The 24,628-nt window shown below is 34.6% G+C and overlaps 1 protein-coding gene across 5 annotated transcripts in view; it reads right to left on the reverse strand.

Moving 5' to 3' along the window:
• The window catches only part of TNPO1 (transportin 1), an 86,630-nt gene that overhangs the window by 26,214 nt on the left and 35,788 nt on the right, over positions 1-24,628 (reverse strand). For all 5 annotated transcript variants that reach the window (XR_014262245.1, XM_082457120.1, XM_082457121.1 and 2 more), the window contains 8 exons: positions 24,041-24,116; positions 19,822-19,971; positions 16,758-16,864; positions 14,877-15,010; positions 13,390-13,471; positions 10,304-10,426; positions 8,065-8,183; positions 260-320 (listed from right to left, as the gene is read on the reverse strand). Coding sequence is in view for 4 of the 5 variants with exons in the window: in XM_082457120.1 (XP_082313246.1) it covers positions 260-320; positions 8,065-8,183; positions 10,304-10,426; positions 13,390-13,471; positions 14,877-15,010; positions 16,758-16,864; positions 19,822-19,971; positions 24,041-24,116 (852 nt within the window). In the remaining variant the exon portion in view is untranslated. The remainder of the gene's footprint in view (positions 1-259; positions 321-8,064; positions 8,184-10,303; positions 10,427-13,389; positions 13,472-14,876; positions 15,011-16,757; positions 16,865-19,821; positions 19,972-24,040; positions 24,117-24,628) is intronic.

Raw genomic sequence — 24,628 nt, forward strand, 5'->3', positions numbered from 1 at the left:
TTTTAAAATAAACTCCAAACAATTTGTATTAACAGGAAATGGATGCGAAGTCTATCAGAGTCACCGCCTAGTTAGTTCCAATTAAGCTAGACTCTATTACCACCCAAATTCATTATCTTTGAACTCCGTAGCATATTATATAACAGAAAGCCTATTTACATAGGGCCTACTCTAAATAAATGTTCTGTTAGTCAAATTTAAAGATCTACTAAGTCAATAAAAATAATCCTCCCTATTCATCAGGAAATAGTTTCCTTACCTTAAGTAGGATGATATCTATATCTGAGTACTTCATGCCATTCACTAACACAGGAATCAACCTATAAAGAAATGAATTCATGAAACAAAGATCTAAAGATCTCGAAGTCTTAACAACCTCATGAATACTAATAATACCAATAAAACAATATTGCCTTATAGCTAATATTGCTAATATTGGCCACTGCTAATATTGCCTTACAGCATGTTCTTTGTCTGCCCTTCTCAAATGATGAGTACTCCCAATATGTATGTATCTCAGGCCTTTTAAATACTCATGCATGGGATCTACTGGATGGAATCTTAGTGGGAATAAGATAGCTTATCAAGAGTGCTTAAAAATAAAAATACTTTTTTTTCAATTTTTTCCCTAAGAACTTATCCCAAATATATGAACGAATACTCCCAATTTTTAAAGACCGATGTTCCCTGATGCAAGAACAAGAACAATGGAAACAATCTAAATGTCCATCATTAAGGGCTTGGTTAAAAATAAATTACAGTTGGGAATTCCCTGGCAGTCCAGCAGTTACAACTCTGCGCTTTCACTGCTAGGGCCCAGTGTTCAATCCCTGGTCTGGGAACTAAGACCCTGCAAGGATCTTATTTTTGGATGCAGCACAGCCAAAAACAAACAAACAAACAAATTAAGTAAAGTTGAAAAAACAAAAAGCCCTCTAGGTGTAAAACACATAAAGCACATTTCCATTTAAGATAAAAATGAGATTCCTAGCCACAGCAATCAGAGAAGAAAAAGAAATAAAGGAATCCAAAATGGAAAAGAAGTAAAGCTGTCACTGCAGATGACATGACACTACATAGAAAATCCTAAAGATGTTACTAGAAAACTACTAGAGCTCATCAATGAATCTGGGTAAAGTTGCAGGATACAAAATTAATACACAGAAATCTCTTGAATTCCTATACACTAACAATGAAAGATCAGAAAGAGAAATTAAGGAAACAATCCCATTTACCATCGCATCAAAAAGAATAAAATACCTAGCAATAAACCTACTTAAGGAGGCAAAAGACCTGTACTCAGAAAACTATAAGATACGGATGAAAGAAATCAAAGATGACACAAACAGATGGAGAGATATACCGTGTTCTTGGATTGGAAGAATCACCAGTGTCAAAATGACTATACTACCCAAAGCAATCTACAGATTCAATGCAATCCCTATCAAATTACCGATAACATTTTTCACAGAACTAGAACAAACACTTTTACAGTTTGTATGGAAACACAAAAGACCCCAAACAGCCAAAGCAATCTTGAGAAAGAAAAATGGAGCTGGAGGAATCACGCTCTCTGACTTCAGACTACACTACAATGCTACAGTAATAAAAACAGCATGGGGCTTCCCTGGTCACTCAGTGGTTGAGAATCTGCCTGCCAATGCAGGGGATACGGGTTCGAGCCCTGGTCTGGGAAGATCCCACATGTCACAGAGCAACTGGGCCCATGAGCCACAATTACTGAGCCTGCGTGTCTGGAGCCTGTGCTCTGCAACAAGAGAGGCCGCGATAGTGAGAGGCCCGTGCACCGCGATGAAGAGTGGCCCCCGCCTGCCACAACTAGAGAAAGCCCTCGCACAGAAACGAAGACCCAACACAGCCATAAATAAATAAATAAATTTTAAAATGGTCCACATCAAAAAATAAAAAACCAAAACAAACAAACAAAAAAACAGTATGGTACTGGCACAAATACAGAAAAATAGATCAACGGAACAGGATAAAAGTCCAGAGATAAAACCACGCACCTATGGTCACCTAATTCATGACAAAGGAGGCAAGAATATACAATGGAGAAAAGATACTCTCTTCAATAAGTGGTGCTGGGAAAACTGGACAGCTACATGTAAAAGACTGAAATTAGAACACTCCCTAACACCATACACAAAAGTAAACTCAAAATGGATTAAAGACCTAAATGTAAAGCCAGACACTATAAAACTCTTAACAGGAAAACACAGGCAGAACACTCTATGACATAAATTGCAGCAAGACTTTTTTGATCCGCCTCCTAGAGTAATGAAAATAAAAACAAAAACAAAAGGGATCTAATTAAGCTTAAAAAAAGCCTTTATACAGCAAAGGAAAGCATAAACAAAACAAAAAGACAACCCCCAGAATGGGAGAAAGTATTTGCAAACGCAGCAACCAACACGGGATTAATCTCCAAACTTTACAAACAGCTCATGCAGCTCAATATCAAAAAAACAAACAACCCAATCCAAAAATGGGCAGAAGATTTAAACAGACATTTCTCCAAAGAAGACATACAGCTGGCCAAAAAGCACATAAAAAGATACTCAACATCACTAATTATTAGAGAAATGCAAATCAGAACTACAATGAGGTATCACCTCACACCAGTCAGAAATGGCCATCATCAAAAAATCTACAAACAATAAATGCTGGAGAGAGTGTGGAGAAAAGGGAACCCTCCTACACTGTTGGTGGGAATGTAAACTGGTACAACCACTACGGAGAAGAGTATGGAGGTTCCTTAAAAAACAAAAATAGAGCTACCATATGATCCAGCAATTCCACTCCTGGGCATATTATCTGAAGAAAATCGTAATTCGAAAAGATACACGCACCCCAATGTTCACTGCACTATTTACAATAGCCAGGATGTGGAAGGAGTCTAAATGTCCATCAACAGAGGAATGGATAAGGAAGATATGGTACATATATACAATGGAATATTACTCAGCCATAAAAAAGAATGAAATAATGCCATTTGCAGCAACATGGATGGACCTAGAGACTGTTATATTGAGTGAAGTCAGTCAAAGACAAATATCATATGATATCACTTATATATGGAGACTAAAAAAATGGTACATATGAACTTATTTACAAAACAGAAAGAGGGATATAGAAAACAAACTTATGGTTCCCAGGGAGGAAGGGGGACAGGGATAAACTGGGAGATTGGGATTGACATACATACACTATTATATATAAAATAGATAACTAATAAGGACCTACTGTATAGCACAGGGAACTCTACTTAGTAAATACTCTGTAATGGCCTACATTGGAAAAGAACCTAAAAAAGAGTGGATATGTATGTGTATGTGTGTGTGTGTGTGTGTGTGTGTGTGTGTGTGTATGTATATATGTGTGTGTGTGTGTATATATATATATATATATATATAAACTGATTCACTTGCTGTACATCTGATACTTAACACAACATTGTAAATCAACTATACTCCAATAAAAATTATTAAAAAAATTAGATTACCTATACAATAACTTATATACACAGACTATCTAGGAAGGCTATAAAATAAACTGCTGTCTTCAGAGAGGTGAGTGAGTAGGCTAAAAAGGGACGGTACCCATCTTCTACTTTATTTCTAAATGGTGTGACATTTTTACAATAAGCCTACATTCAGTATTTGTATTCCTTTTAATAAAAGAGATGAGAGTGTTTAAAATATAAAAACAGTAAACTTAAAGGAATTAATCCAAAAGAAATAAATCAAAAAGGAAAAAAAGAGCTCTACTGACAAGGTTATCATAGTCTGATAAAAAGTTTGGAAATTTAAATTCTAACTTAAGACATTACGAACTTAAACTTCCAATAAGAAAATAGTTAAATAAATCAGAATATTGTATCTAATCTGAAGTATTATGTTGTCACCAAAAGGGAACCATAATGTCTGTAAACACGGAATTCCAGGTATACTGAAATATTTTTGATGACTAGTTAAAAAAAAAAAAAATCAAAACATGTTATGTAAAGGTCAAAATACTAATTTCAGTTCCTCTTGTAGCTATGATGGTTTTATCTTGGACAGCTTTCTTAAACTTTGATTCGTTTCCTCACTGTCCAATCATACACACTGAAATGAGTCTACTAAGGACAAAAGGTATGAGAATACTTTGGAAACACATAACAATGTCCACAGTCCACTGCTTCAAAATTCTACCTTTTATCGTTCTGGGGGGCGTGGAAAAAGTGTGAGTAGGCAAAAGAAACTCATACTCGTGAGTACCAGCTGTGGGGTTATTAATAAAGCACCTTCTTAATAACCTAGTGAGAAAAGTATTATGATCCCTATTTTACAGATGAGTAAACTAAAGCTCAGAGAGTTTATATTATTTCCACAAGACCATAAATGTTAAGTAAATTTCCTTTCTTTACCCCAGATGTAAAAATCTATGTCCACGTTAATGTCCTCAGTGTTTGTTGTGGCCTTACTTCAAATAGTTACATGCTTTAACACACACTAAATAAATATGTATGAAACCAATTTTAAGCACACCTCTACTTTCAATGAGGTAATTTTGCAAGCCCTCATTAACCAAAGGAATACTAATAGTAAAAAGGAAGCAGTGGGATTTCAAATTTGTAAAAAGGAAAATATGAGCCACCCAAACTTTCATGTTCAAAGTCCTTCTAAATTCTATAATAGATTAATGGTAGTAATTCAACATTATAGCTAGTACACCATAACTAGATAAAATTATAACACACAGAACCATACTGTGTAAGCTACAGGAATCTTGCAAGAGAACCAAGTCCATTCGGATCACCAACAGTTAAATCATTTATGATCTTTGTCAATAATTTCACGAAAATGATGAGGATGGATGGCAGACCATAAAATATTGAAGAGTTCACCTGAGGTGAGGTAAAGAAGTAAAGACAGTGAGCCCCATCTATTCTTTCAATCTTTTTAAGATGAAAGAAACTGCAGCAAGTTAAAAAGTTAAGGCAGCAGAGAGGGAAAAGTTTAAAGAGAGAATTTATCTATCTGATAGAGTGAGGTCCCTAAGGGTAAGAAAAAAATTATTCTATCCAAGACCATAAATAGAAAGCCTGGTTAGGAAGAAGACAATTCACACGAAAATGTATCTAAGTTTTGGGCAAAATGTGAAGGGTCACCTGTTTTCCCTACAAAGCAGAAGTGCTCAAAATGAATGAAGAGAACTTCAGAAGAGTGATAAAGGTATCAAATAGTTGCTCTGGTGAACGGAAGATAAAAGCTGATCTGGAACAGGAAAAATTGGCAGATTGTATGAAGGGTCCACTTGATGTTGAAGACCACGGATTTCTACAGCCACCAATCCTCCTGGCAGTGTAACTTTTCCCAACAGTATGTAAGAAGTAGCAAAGACAGTTCGATTAATCCAGAGCAGGGGGCAGCTGGAGGTTTATGCTCAGTACTGTTGATTTGTGGATGATATCTGTGCCAGATAGAGAAAGAATATGAAGATGTGCAGGAAATAAGGGACTGATAAGGCGGGGCAAGTCAAAAAGTGAGGTAGGAAAGAGATATTGGAGTTAACTGTGACCACGTGGAGATATGGCATGTGTCTGACAAATTCCAATCATACAAAGCAGACCATTATTTTTGAACAAATCTAATTGTTAAGAAACTTTCTCCTGAAGCCTCTTGTAGAAAACAAGAAGAGAATTTTAATGCAACGTCATGGAAAGGCAATGATGTTAATACCAACAATGAATGTTTACTGAGTACTTAAGTATATACCAAGCACTGGGTTAGTTGTTTTACATGGATTAATTCATAAATAAGCCCCAGGAGATATTAATGTACAAGAATAAAGGTGGGAAAAAACCAAACTAATTCAGGAGAAAAAAAAGAAGACCCGTTCTACCAGATAACAAAATATATTAGCAAATGTTCAATAATCAATAGAGCATAGTACTGGCTAAAAAAAAAGAAACAGAAAAAGGAAAAGAAAAAAAAAAGAATACACGACACAGCCCAGAAAGATAAAAGAATTTAACCTTACTCTTTATTACATTAATGCTTTCTATGTGAATTCATTTTAATAAGAAAGATCTCATCACATTAACAATTTTGATTCCTCAGCAAACATTTTTTGCTCATATTAAACAAGAATCTGGTTAACAGATCTAGGAAAAACAAGTTCTTTTACTGTGTTTTTAATCTCAGGATCAGACTGATGTTGGTATTTTCCCATCCTCACAATACATTATTTGAACCAAAAATAAAAGCAGTCTTGTTTAATCTAAAAATGGTTCCCAAACCAGTGGTTTGGAAGACATATAAATCAAATCCATTTATCACTGGAATGGGTTGTTTAATGTTTGCACATAGCACAACTAAATGGGAACTGCTGATCTTTTTAGCCTGCTACCAAGTTCTTGGTTGCTTACCAATGTTTAGATTTTATTAGGGTAATGAAAGAGACCACCAACCTATAGCTGTTCTTATCATCTCCCAGTGTTACAGCTTAGGTTTTCATTAATAAAATCTCTTCAGTTTTATAAGAATTAATGTCTGTTTATATGACTTTTAGAATTATATGATCCTATGGTAAGAAACAAGCATATCATAAAAATGGAATCACAAATCAGGGAGAAGAGAATAATTAATATATGAATTTCCTAAGGGAGGAAAAAATCCATGTAGCACATCACCTAGCACTTTCCTCCCAAATAAATTCTAGATTGACTGGAATAAAACATAGGTGGCATTGTTTTCTCGGTAGGGAAAGAATTTTATCGGAAAAGAAAAAAAACTTAACTGACTACATGAAAATGAGAATATCCAAGTATCCTAACTTCTGAAAACAATGTGACTCCACTAATACTACAACATATTAAAACAAATGGTTTTGTTTTTTGCTCATCCAGAGGGCTAAGATTGGAAAAATTATGATTAATGGATTGCAAAAGTTGTGACAAGATGGGACCCTGCTGGTGGGGTGTAAACTGGTATAACTTCCCTAGAGAACAATGTGGAATATTTATGAAGATGCTTTAAAATGCTCAGGCCCTTTGTCCTTGGTAAAAATCACTTCTAAGAATTCTCCTTGAAAGAAATCACTACTTATGGACAAAGAAAGATGTTCAGTCCAGGATTATTTGTGAGTTAAAAAAAAAAAAAGGGCAAACAACTAAACATTCAACAATAGAAGAAGAGTCGATTATATATATATGGTACACAAACCATGATGGAACAGTACTCAAAGTTTAAAGAGTAATGACATGGAGGAAAGTGCACAACCTATAATAACTGAAAAGAGCCAACCACAAAATAGTAAAATCAAAAATGTAAGCATTAACTATAGCCACATGCCATGTACATACTACCAAATTTATTTCTTCCCAAAACACTCTGAATATATCACATTTGGTATATGGTACTATCACAGAAAAAAACATTAAAAGACAACACACCAAAAATACTAACAGTGATGACTCAAGGGAGTGGAAATACAAGACATTTTAAGTTTTCTACATTTTAATTTTCTTTTATGGCCTGTATTTTCTTTATTTTCAAAAGAACATGAGCATTACTTTTAAAAGTAACTGACTTTAATATATGAAATCATTATGTTGTACACCTAAAACTAATATGCTGTTTTATATCAAATTCAACTTATCTCAATAAAACTGGAAAAAATATATTTAAAAAATAACTGATTTAACAGCATTCACTGGGTTAAAAACAGGCTTAACAATAGATTAACCAAAAATTGCATAGTATCACAACTAGTAGGAAATCCATGAGACCCCATAGTCAAATTATAAGATTATAAAAAATTGTGCCATGGATTATCCAAAATTAGTTATAATTCAGGACAAACCACCCTCATGTAATTTAGAAAACAAAAGTAACTGCTTCTTCAAAAATGTCTTTACTTATAGCATCGGTAAAATTAAGCCTTATTTCTTTAGAACTTCATTACCTGATGGCATAAGAATGTAACCTAAAAATATGAAAATGAGGAATCACTGCTAAATTTAACAACAAGGGAGTATTTGTAAGAAGGTACACTTACTTGGGAAGATGCCTTATGAGTACATCTTTGCATATTGGTTGCTCAGCCAAAGTGAGCCAAAATTCGCAGGCTTCTAAAGCCACATTTTCATCTTGATCTTGGGTCCTCTGCAGCATGTACTGTAAACAAAGGAGGCTTAGTATTAATCAGTTTAAATCATACAATTAAAATAAACCTAATTTAATTTCAGCAAGTTAACGGTCCTTTGCTATGGGCCTTGCACTTTTACAGAGGTTCTCGACTTAGGCTTTGTATTTTTTAAAAAAAGCTTCCTAATCAATTCTAAAAAGCAGCCAAACTTAAGAACTACTGTTTTAGAACGTTGCCTAATGTAAAGTGTCCAATTCATGTTTATCTGCTTCTATATAGGTGTATACTGTTTCATGAAACCACTGAGATTTTTAAAAAGTATTAATATTCAAACATTGTCTTCATAGATGTATCAAAATAAAAAACACCATTAAACCATTCATAAAATGGACAATCTTTTTTATAACATAACTACCCAAGCTGTCTCTTATAATTACAATTACCCCTTGAACAGTGAGGAGGTTGGCATGCCAACCCTCCAAGCAGTCAAAAATCCACCTATAACTTATAGCCAACCTTCTATATATACGGTTCCTCTGTATCCAGTTCCTCATCTGCAGATTCAACCAATCTTGGGTTGTGTAGTACTGTAGTACATATTTAGTAAAAAGAAATCTGGGTATGAGTGGACCCATGAAGTTCAAACCTGTGTTGTTCAAGGGTCAACTGTATATACTTCCACATATTTAAAAAGATATATACATATTATACAATTACAAAAATTAATTTTTTTTTAACTTGGAAAAAAGTGGTGACATTTCTTTGTCAACTCTAATTTCTAGTTGCCAACAAAACAGGTTTATCATGTCCTTCATGTCCTTTGAACATACCAAGCCAAATCCACTCTTAAGTTGGAGGAACAATCTGATCTCCAAATCTATCCAAATCTACCCCTCTTTTAAAAACCTAACATACCGGGAATTCCCTGCAGCCCAGTGGTTAGGACTTGGCGCTCTCACTGCCAGGGCCCTGGGTTCGATCCCTGGTCAGGGAACTAAGATTCCACAAAGTGCACAGCACGGCCAAAAACCCCCCCAAAAAAACCTTACATGCAAAAACAAAATAAACATAATCAAAGGCATGAATTCCCAATGTACCTGGGACTGAATCTGGGGTCAAGTGATGAATTCTTGAATGAAACATCTCACACGACAAAATACAGCAACCAAACTGTTGTGACAGGCTAGCCCCTATCATGTCCTACTACTATGCTGGGTATTGCTGAAGAAAGAATTGTAGCCTTGTAAATTAGGTTCCCCAGCTGTGACGTGGCAAATGATTAAATGTCTTTCTTAACTTTCTGGTTAACCCCAGACTCTCACTAAACTCTCAACCAACCCCACCTGATTCTTCTAAACACTTTACAGAGAGAATATCTTTATCAGAGAGAATGTCATTTATCCCCATCTTTTGCTGCTACATATCCTTATCACTACAACTATCTTTCCTTATGTTTTAGAAAAGGAGTTGCTGAACATCATGAATGCTAGCCTTCTTCTAACTGGTCTTAGATGCCATCCTTTAAGTACAACTATATTCAGCAATATGAAAATTAGGTATGACTATAGCAATAATGAGTATTGCCCAACAAATTACTTTGTCCTAATAATAATTATATGTTATTATGTATTCCTTCCTTTAATTACAGCTATCTGTGCTCAACATACTTACAATATCCTAGTAAAATTATTTTAATCACATAAGGACTGAAAGAGAGCCTTTTAAAACCTAAATGGTCTGCTAGAACTCACTATAATGGTTATGTATTTTCTATTCAGAAATTGTTATCACTGTTACCATAAATCAAAAGTTGATCAGATCAATTTACCAGTTAACGGGTCGAAAACAAACTTGGCCTAACCCATATCTAATAAATACAAATAATCTAAATATTTCCTAGTTACACTGGTTAAAAGCTATCTACTCCTTTAAACAACTTTCCCCTCCATAACATCTTATATCTCATGAAAGAAAAATCGCCATAAAGATAATTTTTAACTTCAAGATGATCATAACTAATTTTTATAGTCCCCCCCCCAACAAATGTGACAAATAAATTGGAAGACAGTGGTTTCACACTATACGTTTTGTGCCCAAGATTTTTCTTGAGGGGAAGATGAGGAGAAAGCCTTTAAATTGCTTGTATTACCTCAACTATATTATGCATGTGAGGAAGCAGGCGATCCATTCGAACTTCAAGCAACATCACAAGTGCCCGGCACACATTTTTCCGTACCTCTGGTTCTTCATCACCAGCCAATGCAAAGAGATTCTATTGCACAAGAAATATTTTCTTCTAGTTAAGTATTTCAACATACTAGAAAGGTTTATACATAATAAGCAATAATCTGCAAGGTGGCAACATTTAAAGAAACCCTAAGAAGATATTGTACAAATAAAGGCTTATGAATTAACTGGCCCTACTAACACTTTATAGCGTTAGATTATAAAATAAGACAGACGCAGGATGATAACTGCCAAAAATTATGATTTTGGTAAATGATCTAAAGCCATTTTTCAGAGTATGAGTGGTTGCATCTTGAAGTAATCTTTAGTTTATGAGAATAAAACCATGTCATTAGGACACAGGAGCATTCACCCAGATCACCCAGAATTAGAGATAATCATTAAAATACAGTTTGATTTACTCTTCAAAATTACTGTCTGTTAAGAGATTATTCCTACCAACACTGATTCTTAACAGGCATACATTCTATAAAAGCACCAACAATTTGGGAAATACATACTGAGTTTCCAACAACGTGACCCTAAACTGCTTTCGTTCACTGAGTCAACTATTGAAAAAATAGTAATAGTAGCAATCGATCTTATGCTGTTAAATTTCTCTACAAGGTTTAAAAAAAAAAGTCAGAATGAACAATACTGTTTCAATTAACCTTCTCAACTCCAAGATGCTGCTACTCAATTTTACAAGTTTAGACATTATATAACTTGCTAGCAAGTGGGGGAATCTGAATTTGGTTTTCACGAAATCATGGGTGAGTCCACACTCATTTCATTATACCAACAAGCCTCCACTAGAAAAAGCTGTCTCTTGCAGAGGTTCAAGTGGAGATGTCAGAAGTAAAAACAATTAAGCCTTCCCTATCTCACTCCTGAGGTTTTACTTTATTTACATACAACATACACACACATACTGAAAGCAGTAAAAAGATGATTAAAATAATTAAGTAAAATCCAATGTGTTCCCTTGTCTCTTCCCAGGACCACAGAAACATCTCCAAAGAGATGAACCTGAAATCATATTACAAGAAATGGGTAAGACGATGGAAAAATTTAAATATCAAATGCGACAATATGTGAAGTACTGTTGTAGCATTTTTAAAACTTTCATTTCTCCAAGTCCTGCCTCTACTTCTGAGGCTTTCAAAACTCTGTAGGTGCTCTTTTAATTTTACACGGTAAGAATACGGTTTTTCCAGCAGGTGCTGCTTATATAAATCCTTCGTGAAATTTGATATTGTCTTGAGTATGAATACCCAGCTTTGCCAAGGTATGTTATAGCCAAGTATTAGTAACCAATACACTTTTCATCAGCACCGTCACACGTAGCAGGCATGATTTCAGCCCCTGATAAAAACACTGGTGACTGAAGAAAACCAACCAGTTATTGATTTAGCAAATAGCTACTGAGAGCCTACCATGTGTCAGGCGCCTCCTCTGGAGGTTTACTACTCTTACAGGATGAAGAACTGGGTGAATCTTACTGGATTACCAAGTAGCAGAGAAGTATTAATATGGTATTTAACACTAATGGAAAATATTATTAAATGTCAGGAAACGTTCTTATTCCACTTACTGAGTATGGCCCTGTGGAATTTTTATTTTCAGAAAGAATTTATTTTATTCTAAATTATATTTCTGTATAAGATGCTGGTATGTCTATTACTGTTCTCTTTAATAAGCCATGAGAGAAGAACACTAAGAGGGAATACTATTATAGTTACAATAAAAGCTACTACTGCTTCTAAAAATAATAGCAGTAGCTAGCATGTGGAGTGCTTACTTTGTAGCAGGCACTGTTCCAATTTATTTTTAGCCAATACCTTTTAAACAATCCAACAAGGTAAGTCTATTATTAGCTTTATTTTATAAAAACTGAAAATACCAGTTAAATAAGGTGCCCAAGGTTAACAAGCTACTAAGCTGTGGAGCTGGAATTTGAACACAGGCAGTCTTACTCCAAACTTCTAATACTGTCCACTACCCTCTATACCAAACTAGACTGAAAACACCTTGAAGCATAAAATTTCTTTATGTATCCTTAGCACCAAGCACAGTGCCTGAGTCACAGTAAGTATTCAGTAAAATGTATTTAAGATGCATGTTTTCATTTCAATTTTCAAATGGTTTGAGGATTCTAATGGCTACTACTTGTAGTCTATTGGTAAAAGATGTTTAGAAAGAAGCTTGTCAATTTAAGTGATAAGAAAAAAAAGACATAATTTCCCCCCCTTCTTTCTTGTAATTTTCCAACAGGAATACCAGCAATATGGTCTCTGAAGGACTTTTTTTTTTTTTTTTAAAGGAGAGCTGAAAAGGAATAGACTATTTAAATTTCATTTGATGAAAATAAAAGTGAAGTGCCTAAGGAACTTTAATAATCCTTTCACAATCGCTGTTATCAAGCAGAAGTTCTGAAAAGAAATTCTACTGCTTAGGGTTCAATGGCCAAAAAACTATGCTCCTGTTGTCTTTCTGCTTTTATCAAAAAGTTAAAAAGTACCATTAGAAATGCACGCTGAGCTTTAACAGCCAATTTTCCCCCCTGAAACTTCTCATTTTACATTGAAACCCAATGGAAAAATAGAAGTACTATCCTTTTCATTTACACCTTCAGATTCTTTATCAAATTAAGTTTATTCAACTTCTTCATGTTTCTAACATCACAAACGAGCTGGGAGATTTAATTTCCATATGCAATTTGAACAGTATATTGAGGTAGAAACTTTTATAATCAAGATATTAAACACACACATACCATAATCAATGTTTGCACAAGTAGAAAACTCAGTGAGAGGAAAAGCAGTTTTATTTTCAGTTAACGAGAATCACAAAGTTTATACTGTACCCAATTTTAATACTATCAGAAATAATTTAAATATTGACAGCTCATAATTATAAATTATCATATTTATAAAATAAAACTACATGCAATGAACAGTTTCTAACCTCCTCAAAAATAAGGTGGCGTGGGGGGAGGACAAATCTTACCTCAATAAAGGAATCAATGTGCAACATCAGAGCTTGAGTTCTACTGATGATAAACTGATTGACACAGGCAACAGCATGAGACCTAGAAACAAAATTCAAAATACACTCACTGAAGCTCTGTTCCATTTACAGAAGACTGGCAAGAATTTAAACGTTCCTCCATAAAAATATTACAGTGTACGTACAGCCATACGTGCACACGCGCACCCTAAAAAGAATGAGTCAAAACTCTCTATGTATTAAACATATTCTTCACATTCTTTCCGTGTTAAGTGAAAAATGCAGGTTGTGGAGCAATATGTTAATGCTACTAAGAAAGTGGAAAAGCATCTGGAAGGACATGTTTGCTCTCAAGAGTGGGAGGTTGGATGGGGACATAACGGAAATTTATTATTTTAGATTTAAAAATAATGGGTATGCATTCCTTCTGAAACTGAAAATGGGGACTGTTCTACAGCCTATGTGTTCTGACATACCTAATCTAATCCCATAGCAATTCTTAATGGCACTACTGTTAAAAATATACCCATAATCTAATCACTTACTACCTCCACTTCTCCTCTAGTCCAAACCATAATCTCCCAACGGGATTATGCCAACAGGCTCTAACTGGTTTCCCAATTTCCATTATGCAAAACCCCACTACCTGTTTGACACACATAAATAAGATCACATAATATTCTTGTTCAGATTGCTCCAGTAGGAATCTACTTTTCCTGCCAAAAGTCAAAAGGTAAATATTTTAAGCTTTGTGGGCCACATAAGACCTCTGTGGCAGCTTTATTACCCACCCGCCCACTTCAACCTTTTACAATATGAAATCATTTGTAGCTCATAAGTCACGCCTGAATTTGGCCACACGGGTCACAGCAGGCCGATTACTGGTGTAAACACACCCCTGTAATGTGCTACTCTCTACCCCTCTAGCTTCATTTCCTACTGTGCTACAAAATCGTTTTCTTCTGTCACTCTAAAAGGTTTCTTCCTAACTCCAGGGACTTTGTACTGTTGTTCCCTCTTAAGTGATCTTGGCTTTGATCGTTCAGAAAAGCCTTGCTACTTTACTTTGTTCAGGGTTTCTGCACAATTGCTGCCTGTGACAAAGAATGTGCTACGTAACACACCTGTGAATCACTACCTAACCCCTTATGCTCGCTATTTTTCCACCGTATGTGTCAACCCCGACAAGCTCTGCCCCATACTGAATTTCAGCCTCACACAAAGGACTTTAAAAGCGTGACTGTTAACCATTATAAATGTAATTAACCACGTAGATGGTGGAGAAGTGTCATAGTCAATGAAAATTTCAGTAGAGTGACATTTCACAGGCTGTCATTAGAGGAGTAGATTTCAATGATCAAGTCCACCTCTATGGAACAGCCAGTTATCTTTTGCCGATCGCAAAAATACTAGGTAGTGAAAAATAAGGGAGTGGTCAGGTTCGTATCAGAGTTTATAAATTAATTTAATATTGGCTATATAGATACCTTATTTTTGGACTACTGTGCTTGAAGAACTGTAAAAATTTAGGAATCATGATGTTGAGAGGACGATCTAAAACATCACTATCTAAAATCTCAGCAGAATCTTCACAAATCTTCTGAAGGGCACCAAATGCTCCCTGTAAAAGACATTTCAATGATTAGAATTAAAAATGAAGCCATTTTAAAAGCAAATTGAGGAATATTAACTAATTTGTATGGATTAATGTTCCCAGTCCGCATAAAACCTGCATCATAAAATCTATACATTTAATCATCAGCTATAAGAGAAATTTATTACACCACTGAGTTATTTAAAACCTCAGTTTAAATATAATGGTACATTTTAATTTTAGCATTAAATGTCTTAGAATTAGAATTTTATCGTCAGGGACTGTAAATAATATCATCTAATTAAAAAACTTAACTTCTGAAGTATTCTTGCCAATTTTACGTCAACACTAATTTTTCTCTTATTAAATACCAGTTTGTTAAAACAATGTAAAACTCTATGTTTACATATAACTGCATTTAACCATTGTACCACTTCTCCTTTTGAAGAACAAAAGGAGGTCTTAATTATCATCAAAAAATTATTTATATGTAAACCATTCATTGACAAAAGTTGTTAAAAGGGCAGGCAATTCAAATTGGCAATTTCCCCTACAACCACTTTACAACCAAGTGGCTTACCTAGAGAGCTCCTGTATATAATATCTAACCTACCAGTTACCTCAACCACCTACTTTACTCTGCTTATAATTCTATCAGCAGCACCTTGGGACTTACTCTCTACACTACAGGTTAATTTAAGAATACTGTATGACTTTGTAGCTCCACAATTTCATGCTTATCAGTTTAAACTTTTTATTCTTGGAAAGTGCTTGCTTAAAATTTTGGCTTCCTTTTATGTTATCATTATACCAAAGCACTATTTAAATTTTAATCAACTGTTACCTGATGGTTAAATATTATTTTTATTTTAGTTTTTCTGTAACCTTCCAAGGCATTACTAGAAAATGTATATATGAGAATGCAAGATTGTTTTCTTTTTCTTTGAGGGAGGGAGAAGAGTGACTTTTTAAGACTCCTTTTTGCTAGCTTTCCCTCTCCCTGGTCCTCTCTTCCCCAAGTCGGATCTGGCAACAAAATGTTAAGTCAAAAAGACCACCTGATTCCTTTTTATTAGGTTATTTTTGCACCTGCCCTGCCTCCAAGCCTTGCTCTTTTTTGAGAGGGAGATAAGTCACTGCCTTGAGAGGCAAAACACCTAAAATGATTTCTATTTAAAACAGATTTCTTTCCAAACTGGAAGCCTGCTAATTAAAGAGTTGGTTAAGGTACTCATTAAGTGAGAAATTACAGGAAAACAAATCCATACAGATTCCCTTTCATCTCCCCAAATAGAAAGGTTGCTACTGATTTGATCAGTGGCAAACAAGAGATTATAATTAATATATAATTAAAACTATACTACATATACCTCAGACATACCATACAACAAGAGGCACAAAAACAACTTAGAGACACTGAAAATGTACCCACAGTCTTGGAATTTGGTAAATTTAATTAAGCCCATCTTCGAAAAATACTACTTCACCTGATTAAGCTTGACAATTGCTCTGCTGATTACATATACACACACCCAAGAATAGTTTTAAAATACAAAGACAGAAGATATTTCCTTGTAGGAAATATAGTAAACAGGTTTTATAACTTAACGGTCTTTAAACAGTAAGATACACGATCACTAACGTAAAACAAAAAGGTAACTTTAGGCTTCTAAGTTTTGAAGTTATATGTTTCAGAGGAATTATTTTTTCTCAATATTACTAATAAACATGAAAAGAAAAATAGAAAAATTATATATGAAGCAAAAATCCTTACCTCACAAGTGTTGTAATCTTCAGAATCCAACAGGCTACAGAGTTTTGGTAAGAGGTCAGGCCAATTCTGCAATTCTCCCTTGGAAGCTATAGTTGTAATCAAAATACCTTGAAAGAAAACACACCCCTTTAGGAAATCTGACTGCATTATGTTAGATACTGCCTTGTGAACCACCACAAGCCAATGTGAGTGCTCACGTTTGCACGTTGGTGTGTGTGCACACACATGCACGTGCACGCACACACACGCGCGCACACACACACACACACACACACATACAGTTTAAATGTTCCAAATCAGTGTATGACTTGCAAACCATGTCAACAGTAACATTCACCAAGGATCACTGTATCACCACAGTACATCTGTGGAAACCCCAACATAAATCAGATCCATTTCTAATCTTGTTTTCCAACACTTCACCCTCTTTGTATTTTTAACAAGTACCTGTACAAAAGACTACAACCTGCTCTTCTCCAACAATATCAAGAATAGTTCTACTAATTAAAATTACCCCTATTTTATAAAAATTATATACAAAAGAGTAGAAAGAAATACACCAAAATGTTATTAGCAGCACTTATCACTGGGTGATGAGTATGAGTCTGTTAGATTCAAATAAAAACACATAAAAGGGGTAAGGGTAAGATCAGCTCTCTGACTTAACCTAGGATCAAAGCCATGACTCAGGGCAGGGAGAGAGAAAGTACATAAGCCATTAGCCCAGAACATTCCAAGGATGAATCACTGGCAAAGTGATTTTGGATCATGGAGGCTAGTGGCATAGGCTGACTGATCATGTCACTCTGACTGGATTATTTCATCTGTGTTGTGTGGCTTAGCTGTAATAGCTCAGGATCATGCAAATACAGAAATATGTATGTAACACAAAAATTTTGTATTTTTCTCTGCCTTAGTAAATTTAATATTAGTACCATAATGTAATATGCCTGGTGATTACAGATCTTTTAGCACCTTAATTAAGAGTATAAACTAACAGTAGGCAAATTATACGTAATTCAAAATACTACTCTGTAAAAAAAATTTAAAAGAAGAGAAAAAGTTCTCTCTTCATAGTTATTTTGAGAATTCAGCGAGATAGGCACACAAAGTGCCAGGCATATAGTAAATACTCAATAATTATTATTGAACAGCAAATTCTACTGTCTGTGTATATAAATTCTCTTTGAGTTTTCCATTGTTAGTTTTGGGAAGGTTGCTCCCAATGGTAAAGAGTTAAAAAATGTAAAGAGTAAAGTTGTTAGCCAAGATTTACTCTCCACAAGAAAAATTAAATTATACGGTAAGGGTCTTAAAATGACAGCATTTTTAAGATATAACCCGTACAATTAAGTGGCCTTCTGGTAAGATCAAAAAGCAGCGAGACTAATAGTAGATCTGTTCCTTCTTGCCATGTATTCTTTCCTGAAGTTAAGACATGAAAGAATTGAGGGAAAGAGAAATTCCTGGATCTGCCTAAAGGAAACCAAACATGTCTTAAAACAAGCAATAATAAAAATTAAACACAAACTAAAACTTGGTACTAAGAGTCTGCTGACATTCATGACTTCTGCTGAAAGAATATTAAAGAATGTTGACAGACTGACAAATTCAAATTAATTCGGCCCCATATAATCTCATCCACTCTCAAAAAATATTCTAATGCCAACGCAGTTGCAAAAAGTGAAAAACTGTAATTCTCAGTGGACTCAACAAAGATGGGAGTGAAAACTGATGTGCTTGGCAATACCTATTAAAATTTTAAATGTTTAAAAAACACTCTGACCCAGTAATACTACTTCTACGAATGAATTCTATAGAAACTTTCTCACCTGTGTATGAAATACATAAAAGGATGTTCACTGAAATAATAAAATTACAAGCCATACATTCTATAACAAGGAGAAACAATTTTACACCTCTCTAATGGATTACCACACAGTCACTGAAATGTGGTCCTTCCCAGTACACTTCCTTGGCAAGATTTACCGTATGTACTGTTAAGATTAAAAAATTTTTAAAAAGACTGGTATACACTCACCATCCTTTTTACCACTGTCAAGAGTCTGGTAGAAAATTAGGAGTATATGAGGGTCCATCAGAATAACCTAGGGAGACCCTTTCCTCAAAGTATAAATGCCCTCTACCTATCCTATTTAAAATCAGTGTTAATAATGGCAATGTTTAATATTTGGAGGGAAGTTACAGAGCCTCTGCTTTTTGAGTAAGAGATGAACTGGGTACTTTTCAAACCTACCATGAGACAAAATATACAAAAGCAAAGAACTTTTAATGAAAATGACTGACTCATTATGGAGGTTCTTAACTGAATTCCATTTAACCAACCTGCCAGATTAACAGAGGCTTTCCAGGTCCTTGTAAAACATAGCTGCTGAAACCTCATGGCATATGGAATCTACCCATTGGTGGGCTATTCTGCAGTACATGTCTATTTCTGCTTCTACCAGATGATGTGTGTGCTTACCCACAGTCAGTTGTATTGGCTCCCAAACCTACTTATTCCAGTTACTATAAACTAAGCATTTTAACACAGTCTTTCATAAAATGGTAGAAAGTTGTTCTTTCACTGAAAACAAGTTGAACACTTAAAAGACTCAAAAATTACTGTAATTAGGTACAGACAAGACAAATATGAATTAAAAACAAGGGGGGGATACAGTGAAAATCTAAGGTCCTACACGGAAGATGTTTTACAAAGAAGTTTTTCTTTACATGCAAAAGAAAGTGAAACTGGAAATTATACCCCATGTATGACACAAGGAAGACATAATTAAGGAACCCACAGAAAAAACAGTAGTCCTAGATTAATATCACTTGTTAATGCCCCACTGTAACCAACTTTGATTAAGCAACTACTAGTGAACCTGGTCTCACTGGATTAAGAGAGCTTTTAGTAACATTATTTCAAAAGCAGCAATGAAAAATTTTCCCCATCACAATTCAACATGAAATGGATGATAAAAATTCCTATGGAAATGGTCTGTCATGTCAGAAACCAACCCAGTTACAAACAGGATAAGCAAAATTGTAACAGATTACTTACCTACAGTAGCTCTAATCAAAGGAGAGGAGTCACCAATATTGTTTAAACATTCACTCTTAATAAAGTCTGTTACACCATTTGGGAAGTTCTGAAAGTGTGCTTTCACGTTATTCTTCAAAATGAGACCACTCAATGATCTTGTGGGTTCATCTGTAACAAAACAACAGCACTGAGTTTTAAAGTAGTTTTCATTTCAAAATATACCAAGAACGGTAACTTTAAAAATGTATTCAGAAACTGATTGTAACATTTCATTAATTTGCTATAACCAGGAAAAAAAATACCATAAATGATTATCCAAGGATTAGCTCCATGATTTATAGTTCAGGGTTTCTCAACCTTGGCACTATTGACATTTTGGGCCAGGTAATTCTTTGTTGAGGAGTGCTGTCCTGTGCACTGTGAGATGTTTAGCAGTATCACTGGCCATAGGTGCCAGTATTACCTCTCCAAGTTGTGACAACCAAAAATGTCTCCAGATAATGTCAAATGTCTCATTGGGCAGCGGGAAGGGGGGTGGGGTGGACACACAAAACTGCGCCTGGTTGAGAACCACTGATTTAATTTAGGAGTTAATTTAGTTTATATATGGCCAATGTACTCAAGCTTTATTGGAACCTGATATGAACATCAAATTACAGATCTGAAAGTATTAGTCACTAAAGACAGCCTATTAAAAAATTAAGTGGACAAAGAACATATGGGATCACCTTCACATACAAATAACTGCCGTTCATTTATATCATGTTTTTCACTTGCCTCTGAGCTAAAAAAAAAAAAAAAAAAAGTGGGGTGGGGGGTAAAACAATATTTAAATTTCCAGAAGTTTTTAAAAAACAGAATCTACGTAAAAGAAGTTTAATCCGTAGATGGTACTAACAAATTTTCCAAGAACCAATTTAATATTAGAATATAACCAATGCTTTAACAATTGGCCTCATCACCAACAATATTAGCAACAGTTAACATTTTCTGAATGTTTACTAGGTACTAAACACTGCTAAGTGCTTTCCAAGTAGTCTGCATTTAATCCTCACAACCTCATGAGACAGGAATTATTATCTCCACTGCACAAACAAGGAAACTGAGGCCTTTACCAAAGTCACAGAAGGCTACGAAGTGGGGAAGCCAAAACATCAACCTTAGGAGTCCGGCTCCAGAGCCTACACTCGATGCACGGTACAGGATCAGCCTCCTCAAAGGGCTAGAAGACATGAACAGCTGGTGTATTGAACACAATATGCTGTTTCAGCACTCCTGTTTTACGTACTTTACTAAAAAATAAAACCACCCAAGCTTGTTCTAGCTAGTAGTATGCTCTCAAAGTCTGATTGGCATTGAAATCTTCAGGGGTACAGGACAGGGGGAGGCAAAAAGATAGTGTTTCTTTGCATATAAACCCCATTCAAGCCATCACAGCAATATAGCCTACGAGCTTTTTATGTCACCCTCTAAAAATTTCTTCCTGGTTTCAATTACCATCATTCAATCAGTAACCTATAATGAAACAAAAACACTTCTAAATTCTCTTGAAAGTTTAAAACTTCCATAAAATAAATGAATAGATTTATTTAACTTTATAAATTTAACTTCTTCGAGCAATCAGCTTTTTTGTCTTAAGTCAGCCATTAATAATTCAGTCATGTAATTTTAAATGGCATGTGTATTTGTTTATAAGAAATACACTATATCATTTTTACAATTAAGATTACAAGATGAAGTTTTTAAAAAATCACGAGGTGAAATGATTTAAAATTAAAAACATAAAATATTTTATATCAAAATACTTAATTAAAAATATCCCCAGTCCCAAATTCATTTAGAAGGGCCAAAAATTAACCACATCCTCTTTTTAAAAAGACTACTTTACTAGGTCTCAATTCTCATCTGTAAAGTGAGGGAAGGAGATGAGCTGATCTCTGAGGTCTCTCCACATCTAAAATTTTACTCCATGATTCAGTGTAAACAAATTCACATGAGGAATGGCAAAAAGGTTCCTAAATAAATAAGCATTTTCATTTCAAGAATTTACTTATGTTCCTTCTCTAATATGGATGGCATCAATGCTAATTTTTTTAAATAGAAAACTAGATATAGCAAACTTATGTCCCAAATAAATCAATATACACGGAAGAAATACCAAGTATTACATAAAATCCTTTCCAACATTTTGTGGTTTTGTAATTAATAGGTCTTTTGGGAGGCAGTTACACACCCAACCTCTCTTGCTGCTATTTGAATTGTAAGTTTGTCTGCTTTTAAAAATACTTCTGATGTATCCTCATAGCCCAAAAAAGTTTTAAGAAAGAGTATAATATTATGCCAATCTTAATATTTGGAATTCAGGATGAGGACATGACAGAATAGATGACTTGGTGAAAACAAACTTAAATTTTTCAAATTAAACAATATAGTTTAGAAAAATTCATTTACTAAATCTTTAAGTCCTTATAGAATTATCTGATTACAACTATGATGTGGGAAAAATAAGATTTCTATATTAAGAAATAACACATCACATTAATGTGTATTTATCAAACTAGGAATATTAATTGCTGAATGTAAAGATATGTTGAAGGACTTCCTAGTTTCTTAAAATTTAAATTTAGAAATTTAAGAAGTTTCTCTTACATGCCTCAATCACAAATTAAAATCCCTAAAATTAACTAGAAAATTTGAAAATAATTCAAAATAAATCATTATACTGTGCATGAATTATTAAAATCTGAATAAATACAAGATTAGTGAGATTTTAAGGCCATTAACGCACTCGCTAGTGCTTGGAGTTGAAACCTTATGGACGGTCTGGTAGGCTAACACAGGCATTTTGTAGCTGAAAAAAGCAAGAGGTGAAATGAGTGTCAGAGTCTAAGACTTATTTCTCAACTCCAAGTGTAGTAGTTTTTACTAATTGCACTATGGCTTCTGAAAGGGTATGGTGCTTTCACTTAGAGGCCAGTCAGTTGCTCAAAAAATACTTGAGTGCGTTCTGGGTGTCTGACAATGTTCCAGGAAGGGAATACTCAAATAACTCTACGAAGAACACCTCTCACTACAATGTAAGCGCCACGAGGGCAGATTCTCACTTATTTTGTTCACTTTTATTGTCCCTGAGCGAGCAAACTGCCTGGCAAAGAAGAGGTGCTCAATAAATACTTGTGAAATGAATAAAGTCGAGATGGACACATTACTTGTATTAGAAACAATCAAATGACCGTGTCATTTAAAAATCAGATGATCTGGGCTTCCCTGGTGGCGCAGTGGTTGAGAGTCTGCCTACCAATGCAGGGAACACGGGTTCGAGCCCTGGTCTGGGAAGATCCCACATGCCGCGGAGCAACTAGGCCCGTGAGCCACAACTAACTGAGCCTGCGCTCCGCAACAAGAGAGGTCGCGATAGTGAGAGGCCCGCGCACCGCGATGAAGAGCGGCCCCCACTTGCCGCAACTAGAGAAAGCCCTCGCACAGAAGCGTAGACCCAACACAGCCATAAATAAATAAATAAATAAATAAAAATAATTAAAAAAAAGAAAGAAAGAATCAGGTCATTACATATCTACATCTTTAAAAAAAAATCAGATGATCATGTCATTTAAAAATCAGGCTGTTATATAGAGATAATTTAAAACTGTTGTAGAATAGTTAATGAAGAAGTTTCATGTATACTGTTAGAAAGTTTAAAAAAGTTACAGGAGTCTATAAATCGAATGATCCTTTTTCTGGTTAAAATTTAAAACAGTACATAGCCATGTAAAGGAGTACAGAATTAAGAGATTAACAATTGTCCCTGAGTGATGGGATTATACATGACTTTTCATTTTGGTTATATGAACTTTTAATCATACAAATATGATCACACATATAGTCAGTTATTTAGCAAATCCTGCATTCAATCTGTGTATTAAAAGAAATCAATCTCTATGACAGTCATGTAAAAGGACTGAAGCAAAGCACCAAAGTAGACTTTGCAACATTCTTTTCATTTGCAAAGAATGAGTGAATTTATTACAAAAACACCCAATTAACAACTGAATGCTCATTAAGCATCCAAATGCTTACAGTGATAGTAGCTCTTTCATTCCACATCTTTAAAGCAAGTGGTTACTACAAAATGAAATCCTTTGAAATAAGTCACTCTTCGTATATTTTAACACATCTCAAAGACAAAATTTGAAGTGTAAGAAACTTTTAAGTAGTTACCAACACAAACCCTACTTACCTTCAGATTTTAATTTTGTAAGAACAAAAATCAGGTAGTTGTTAAAGTCTGGATATTGATTGAGTTGTTCCAGTTTCTAGAACAAACAGTAGTTAAGGAAACTTCTCAGTGTAATCTAAGGAAGGAATTAGGCACTTTTAACCTAAAATCAAGAATCTCTTTTGTGATTTTTAGCCTTGCATTTTTTCCAGTAAGAATAAAGTTATCTTATTAAAACCATCAATATGCTATTCCAAGAACACACCAATGGTTGTGTTAAACCTCTTGTGCGCTTTATGGCTGAAATATTAATATTTTACATCAATTATATTCAAGACAACATAAGCCAAGCTCCACCTTCAGCACAGGCGCATATCATATGGAAAAAATTTTCAAAACAATTTCTTTGATTTATTTGAACTTAAAAAAAAACCCCTAATCAGAAAGGTATTTAAGTATAAAATAATGACAAAAATGAAAAGCACCCCAAAGAAACAAAAACAAGTCTCTTAAAGATCACTTAGGGAAATTAACTTTATAAAATCGCCTTTTAACTTAAAGTGCTTTTATCAGACTCATTTGTTCTTTAGAATTCAAAAAGTTAAGATA

The sequence above is a fragment of the Balaenoptera physalus genome (genome assembly GCF_965194825.1).
Source record: "Balaenoptera physalus genome assembly, chromosome: 3".
Taxonomy (NCBI): domain Eukaryota; kingdom Metazoa; phylum Chordata; class Mammalia; order Artiodactyla; family Balaenopteridae; genus Balaenoptera; species Balaenoptera physalus.